The sequence below is a fragment of the Cryptomeria japonica genome, chromosome 1, assembly GCF_030272615.1.
Source record: "Cryptomeria japonica chromosome 1, Sugi_1.0, whole genome shotgun sequence".
Lineage (NCBI taxonomy): Eukaryota > Viridiplantae > Streptophyta > Pinopsida > Cupressales > Cupressaceae > Cryptomeria > Cryptomeria japonica.
Genome location: NC_081405.1, coordinates 709812060 through 709819526, shown reverse-complemented (window position 1 = coordinate 709819526; position 7467 = coordinate 709812060). Strand labels below are relative to the sequence as shown.

Genomic DNA, 7467 nt, shown 5'->3' with positions numbered 1-7467 from the left:
TGCTACCCAAGAGAGAGCAGGTCTCTCCCAGATCTAAGAAGTTTGGTCTATCCCTTCATATTGCCTGCTTCCTCCAACAACTTCTATCTATTTTTCCTTCCCCTCATACTCCCTTTAGTCACCTTATTGGGCTTTGATTTGGTCCGTTTGATGGTCCTTGTGTCCGTCTCCCCTACCTCCGCAGACAACCCCAACGAATCATCACTCAAGTCATCTTCATCTCCAGATTCCATCTCCACAGATTTCTCATTGTCCTCCTTGTCCGGGGACACATGAATATCTTTGAACCTACCTGCCTTTAACTCTTCAAACTCTACAACAGTGTCAGAAATCAAGGTCGTCGGTAGTCTCCCCATGATTCCAACCAAGGGTACCTCCCTTCCAGTCCTAAGGGGAGGAGGAGGCGGCGGGGGAGGAAAAGGAAATCCCACACTGCCTACCCCAGCCTGAGGTTTAAAAACTGGGTCCGACACCGAGATCGATCCAATAGTTGGAATGAGACCGCCCCTAAGCGCTTCACCACTTGTTGAAACCACATGGGTCTCCCCATCATATCCTTCTAGGAGCGATCCACGTGCCGATGCAGCCTCCCCTTCAACACCTTTTAGATTTGCGGCATCTAAACCTACTGCAGAAACAATGACTAGGGATTGGTCAACCAACTTAGTCTCCATTAATAGAAACGATTTGCGATGCCGCTTGATGTTGCCCTAAGGCCGACTATCGTTGTCGTCTAGCTCCTGTTCGATCGGCTACTGCTGTCGTCTAGCCTCCTTTTCGCCCGACTGTTGCATCCCCTGGCAAGGCTGTTGTGTGTGCTGCGAATAAGGGCTCTGCGGAGGTTTTTGTTCGTGCCTTGGCGGGGGGTCCAAGGGGTTCTTCGCCTCTTGCTTCGGCTGCTTGAATGCAATCTTCCGTGCGGGCCTTACCCTCTTCGAGGGTGAGTGTTGGGTCTGCTCCGCCTCCTGGGGGTACCCTTGCTAGTGTGACGCTGAAGGTTGCTCCTGTGGCTGATCCTTGCAGGCCCAAGATTGATCATGTACCTGTTGCTAATACGGAGGACGGTGATCTAGTGCATCTGGTGCCCTTTGATACAAATCGAGCTACCCGTGGCTTGGGGCCTTTGGTTGTTACCATGTGCAAACCCTTGGCTTTCAAGGTGTCTATTGATACTGAAAAGGAGATCATCCACAACTCCTCTATGTTTGAATCTCATGGTCTGATTTGCAGGTTTCGGGGCTTTTGGCCAAGTCTTCCTCAACTGCACACTTGGATTTCCCAAAGCTGGGAACCGATCTTAAAGGGTTCAGTCAACATTTTTCCTTTAGCCAAGGGTTTTTTCATTGCTAAATTTGAATATGCAGAGGATAGATCGAAAATTTTATGTATTAATCCTTTCAGCTGAGAGGACAAATTTGTTTTGATGGTTAAACCCTGGTTCTTGGGTTTTAACCCATCTATTGATTCATTTAATGAGATTCATATCTGGGTTAGGCTCCCTAACCTTCCCCTTCATCTATGGACGGACTCTCTGCTAGAGGAAGTGGGGGAGGCTTTAGGCGAATTCCTAATGATTGATAAGGATTCTTACCAAATTTATCATTCTACTTATGCTCGGATTTTGGTTAACATTGATGTTTCTAAAGGGCTTCCAGCTGAGACAGAGATTGAATCTTCCTTGGGATCTTGGGTCCAACTGCTCGATTTTGAGGGTATCCCCTTTAGATGTCAAAAGTGCTTCTAGATTGGACATGTTGCTGCACGGTGTGAAACAGATAAAAAAAAAAAGATCTGCTTCTTGGTGGAAGGGTGCCTCCTCTTAACACTATTTTGTTAAAAAGAAAAGCTTCTCTCAGGCGGTTGCGCAGGTTCCTCAGGCCGATGGTATTGTGCCTCTGGCTGCTGCCTCTGTTTTTGGTGTAGCTTTGCCTCAGGAGTGTGTGGATGCTTGCGGTGGCATCCTGACTGATCATTTGAAGAACGTTGGATCTTCTTCTTTGGTGGATGACCTTCCCGCTTCCTAGATTGTTGCTGGATCTTTCTCTGATTCTTCGATTTCTGTTGTCCTTGCCTCTCCGGATGTTGGCTCTGTTCCTCCTGGTGATGGGAGGTCCTCTATTCTGGACCCATCCTCTTGGCAAAAGGCTGCTGCTAGGGTTGAGGAGGGATGGATTACTGTTAAAAGTAAAAAATCTAAATCGTCCCAATCCTCTTTTGATATGACCCTTCGATCCCACAAGGGTAGGTCAAATTCTTGATCTGTCCTGGTTGGGTTGGGGTTGCTGGTCTTTTGCAGCCCGTTGGTTTTGTTGGAGGTCCTTCTTGTGCTTTACCCCATCTTTTGTTTGGTTGTGCTGAGTCTCATTTGTGTTCTATTTCTTTGAGTGGACTTTCAAGTTTATCTTTCGGTTCGGGTTGCAAGTCCTTCCAAAACCTGTCTTGTATAGGGTTTCGGGTCCCTTAAAACCTTATTTTCCTTAATCAAAAACTTAGTCTCCATTGCATCTTTGGTGACTTCTGTGGACACTACCATCTGATCCTTTCTAGCATCGCATTTTAGGCTTGTCGCGCCCACACAAACAACAGAATCGGTGGTAGGAGTCGATTCTGTGAGCGTGACATCCGACACGTCCTTTGCAGATTTCGTTGATGCTACCAACTGGTCCTCCAGTGCTTTGTCAGCCCTGCCTTTTCCTTTCTGACCTACCATAAATTCAGATTCCTCATGCCCCCACTCTTTACAGGACTTACATTTAACCATGATCTCTTCAACTTCTATCTCTTGCCACCAAAAGCCCTCAGGGGAGCGGATTTCAATGGCCTTGGGGAGCAAGGGATGGGGTTTCCACATTATGCAGATTCGAGCATACATGCATGAGTCCAATTTATCAATGGCTTCATCTGATTTGATGAATTTCCCTAGCTTGTCACCGATTATCTTGAAAACTTCCTCCTTCCAATACTCATGCGGTAAGTTGTACAACCTAATCCATACTGGGATTTCCTCAATGGAAGCTTGTCAAGGATCAAAGTTGGGGATCCAATATTTAATGTAGAACCCTACTCCCTTCATCATGAAAGACCCATTATACATGATTCTGTTTTTTTCCACTTATGACCCAACAATGATTATGAAAAAACCGTTAGGGTTTTGATCTAGAAATGGCTCCCCCATTCCTCATCAACCCATTTCCTTATCTTTGAAAAAGCAGGTCAATCTCCTCCCCACTTCATGAAGAAGGCTCTAGCACGCAAAACTTGAACCGATTCCTTCCAAGCCGGTGAATCAATACAAATGCTAATGGTTCTCTTTTTCGTTGTCGCCAATGCCTCCACAGTGATGGGTTTCTTGGTAGCTATTGGTTTTTTCTTCCAAAACCGCGCCTCAGTCTGCTTTTTACTTCACTTAGGGAAGTTCAAGATCTTGGAATGGCCCCATTTATTCTTGTCTGGCTTAAAGGAAATGCAGGCATCACCAAAACTGCCCCTATCCCCCCTTCTTTGATCTAAACCATAATGTCGAAACTGGTTAGCATGAGGTGGAAACCAAGGTCGATGGTTGTCAAGACGCCGTAAGCCATTCTCCAGCTCTCGCATTCGAAATCCGTCGCCACCTGCAAACCCTAACCTCCTCCTGCGCTCCATCACATAACTACCTTCACCAGGAAGAAACAAAGGCAAGGATTTTTGGTGTGACTCTTTCATCCTTCCCGTGAAGGAATCATGCATGCATTTGGCATAAGATATGTAAAAATCTCTCTCGCTGACCTATCATACTTCTTATCGTTATCAACATTTTTTCTTTTATCTCTAATTATTATTAATAATTTATTAATTTAATTCTAACTATTATTATTACTATTATGTTAAGATAAATAATATTTTGATTTTCTATAATTGCTTTTGGTTTTAATTGTGTGCTCTTTTTTTACATCAACATTTAGGATCACACTTTGTGATCCATCATCAGGATGCTAAGAGAATGCAAGGATATGAAAGAATGTAATTTGCAACCTAAGAGCCCATCTAGGTTGCATTTGAAGGAAAGGACACAAAATGAAGAGATGGAAAAAAATAATTAAAAAATAAAAAAAATATAAGGATAAAAACAAAGACACAGATATCTCCAATAATAAGAATACAATAGGAAAACTGAAAGGTAAAAGAACAAAGGAAAAATATGATAAATGAATAAATAAGAAACCTAAAGCAAAGAGCAAAAACCAAACAATAAACAATAAATAATAATAATAATAATAAATAAAATAAATACATACCAAAATAAATAAATATGTGTGTGCGTGTATGTATATATATATATATATATATATGAAAAGAGACAAAACAATAAATAAAGAACTAAAAGCCATGAGTAAAAACCAAACAATAAATAAAAGCCATGAGTAAAAACCAAACAATAAATAAAATAAATTTAATATATATAAATTAACGAATAATTGCATTTATAATTTTTACAGTCCATGATATTAAGATGCATTGTTTATGAATTGTTTATGAATTAAAATACTTGTAACAATTTTTTTTTTTTGCTGGCCTTTTTTACTCCGTAATCTAATAAAAAAACAAATAAAATGAGAGGGAGTACCTAGCTAATAGCTCATCATCGCACAAAAACATCGCCAGATTCTCGTTGTTCTTCATTCCACTTGGTTTTCACATCAGTTTTGGAATGAAGTTCAGTTTCATGACTCCATCCCCATGGCTGCAATCTCTGGAGGGCAAGCATGTCCTGATAACCGGTGGGTCCAGTGGGATTGGGCTTGCCATTGCCAAAGAGGCTCTCTCTCAAGGAGCATTCGTTACACTTGTAGCCAGAAGCTCCACTAAATTGGAGAAAGCAGAACAAAATCTTGTCAAAGATGGTGCTACTAAACATAAAATATCAACCAAGGTTTATCTTATTCATTCTTTTAAGCATATTTCAAGACTTGAAATCTTGATGTCTGATCTAATTTTTATTTTTGAATAGGTTGCAGATGTGGGTGTGTATGAAACTTTGGCAAAGGCAATAAAGGAGTCTTTTGAATGGAGGGCTGTTGACGTGCTGGTTTGCAATGCAGGAGTGGGAAAAACTGGACTTCTGGATGAGAGCAGGATTGAAGATCTGCATGCCATCATTCAGACTAACTTAACAGGGGTTGTCAATACTCTGCATATTGGGATTCCATTGATGAAGCAGAGGAGTCCCCAAACACCCATGTCCATTGTTCTCATGAATTCCCTCTCAGGACTGGTATGTTATTGGTAGAACTTTTGTGTGCTTAGTATTCCACCCTGGACTAATATGCACGCTTCTTTCCATGAATTGTGATTGTCAGTTCAAAGACCTGGTTAAGGCCAAAGCAATATGAGGTCTGCCTATAGAGTATGACAACTGTAATAGCATTTATATGGTAGCCAAGAAAGCATGTGTTTTCTATAATTTAACCTTTTTTACCATTGTACATTATAAAAAATCTCTGTATTAGTCAGATGAGATTTCCAGAGTCCATGCTAAATTGATATATATGCTTCTGTGTAGGAGTTTTTTTTTCATCAAACTTCTAGACATCTGTGTTGGATGCAAAAAAAACTCCTACACAGCTGAATCCAGAAGCATATATATCAATCTCTGTATTATTACATCCAAAAGTGTTAACAGCTGTCACCCTTTATTAGTTTGTTGATCATTCATTCAAGAATAATTTATTTTGGTTGTGTTATCATTTTGGCAGTACTTTTTGTATGGTAACTCTGTGTATACTGCAACCAAACATGCTCTAAAAGGACTTGGAGAAACTCTCAAGCTTGAATTGATGCCTTATAGTATCCGAATTAGCATGGTTTTTCCAGGGTATGTGGACACTCCCATGCTTGATGACAGTAAGTACCCCCAATTTCGTCTTAATGAGATTAATATTTTTAGTATCTAAATTTTGTATTAGATATAAATAGATAAGTTTTTCTGTATAAATGTTTATGAAAGGGATATCTGTATCATGGCGGTATCATGACCCCCTCTTTTCTCATGTGGATTATGCTTGATTTCATGTGAGATTTATCTGTATGTAGGATTTTTCAGGCTTCCACAATCCATTAGTAGTGAATAAGGCTTCTCTAACAAGATCTTTGGTACATTTTTGAATTGCTATTTTTGTTTGGGATGATATTACTTATCCATGATCAAAATAAGGATGTGTTTTAGATTGCAAGATAAGAGCTCCTTGATCTGCAATATACTTCTCATCCAAATGATATAGCACTCATCTACGAAATTTCCAAATGCATCTTTCTAAAAGTCTTTTGTGCTCATGTATGTGCAGATTTTCTCCAAGGTTTTAGAAAAATTAAAATATCATGGGCATGATAGGAATTAAACAAAACACTAATGTACAAAAGAGTGATTATGTTTTATTTCATGATTATTAATATATTCTTTAAGTGATCCTGATCTAAATTTGTTCTTGCATCCCCAAATTATATAGGTGGCATGGAAGATAACAGAGATACCTTGCAGATGATTAAGGCCACAACTTCATATAACCGACATCAAGCTAAGACACCTGAACAGGTTGCAAAATATACATTAGAAGCAACAAAGAATGGAACTTTTCTTGTCACAAGCAAATTCGGTGGTCTTATGTTATCGACACTTTCTCGTGGACCTATGCCTGCAGGCACATTAGGAAGGGCATTAGTTGAATTGATATTATATATTCCTATTAGACTTTTGAGCTTCTTGGCTTTTTTTTATGTCCATTATGTTACAGGACATAGAAAGAATAAGAAATGTTAGATGTTCTGTTGAGAAGAAATACCAAAACAAAATGTTGCTATTCTTCTAAATTATTGCTAGGGAAACTGTTGTTTTCATTTATTTATACTTTCAAATTGTGCAGGAAATAAAAATTCAGGGCCTACTCTAAAGTTTGTTTCAGCAGGTTTTTTTCATAAATCTCTAAAAATGTTATTGATCGGTCCTTTTTGCTTTGGGAGGAATTCTCAAATTTCATTTCTTAAAAATAGGCAAAAACCTTTAATCAATAATATCTCACGAAATATAAAATCAATCCATTACTCTAATGTTGTTTAATTTTCTGATTTCCTTTTCTTTAGAATTGTGCTCAAAGAAATTTTTTATTGGCTCCTGTCAATTTTGCTGGTTGACACTGGGAATTTTCATTTGTATAAATAAGCCCAAAAGACTGCCCAATCATAAATCAGGTGAGTAAAAATTAAAGCTTCTTCTAATGCCCCTCATCTTTGCTGGTTTTTAAATGGTTACCAAAACACCGGGAGGATTGTGCTACTGCTGAACGTATCTTAAATGTGTCACCAGCCATGAGAATGGCTAGAAACATGTGAATCAGCAGTGGCTTTACATATCTCTTTTTTTTCCCTGTTGGTTTCTTAACTATTCTCTGCATGGACGACCAGTTCCTTAGAATTTCTTTGCTTTTTCTCTAT

The 7467-nt window shown here is 39.5% G+C and overlaps 1 protein-coding gene across 3 annotated transcripts; it reads left to right on the top strand.

Annotated features, from left to right (window-relative positions):
* The first annotated feature begins 4603 nt into the window (after positions 1-4603).
* On the top strand, positions 4604-6846 carry LOC131062513 (3-dehydrosphinganine reductase TSC10A). 3 transcript variants are annotated; one of them, XM_057996185.2, is made up of 5 exons: positions 4605-4912; positions 4991-5254; positions 5736-5883; positions 6486-6571; positions 6678-6846. In XM_057996185.2, the coding sequence occupies exons 1-5, from the start codon at positions 4691-4693 to the stop codon at positions 6684-6686; spliced, it is 729 nt and encodes a 242-aa protein (XP_057852168.2). In that variant the 5' UTR covers positions 4605-4690; the 3' UTR covers positions 6687-6846. The 3 variants fall into 3 exon arrangements, with proteins under 3 accessions (XP_057852167.2, XP_057852168.2, XP_057852169.1); XM_057996184.2 differs by having other exon boundaries at positions 4604-4912; positions 6486-6846; XM_057996186.2 differs by having other exon boundaries at positions 5736-5854; positions 6486-6846.
* The last annotated feature ends 621 nt before the right edge of the window (positions 6847-7467 follow it).

Coding starts and splice junctions, on each gene's coding strand:
- LOC131062513 (XM_057996184.2), top strand. CDS start 4,691: ATGAAGTTCAGTTTCATGACTCCATCCCCATGGCTGCAATCTCTGGAG. Junction 4,913..4,990: donor AACATAAAATATCAACCAAG/GTTTATCTTATT, acceptor ATTTTTGAATAG/GTTGCAGATGTGGGTGTGTA. Junction 5,255..5,735: donor TGAATTCCCTCTCAGGACTG/GTATGTTATTGG, acceptor TCATTTTGGCAG/TACTTTTTGTATGGTAACTC.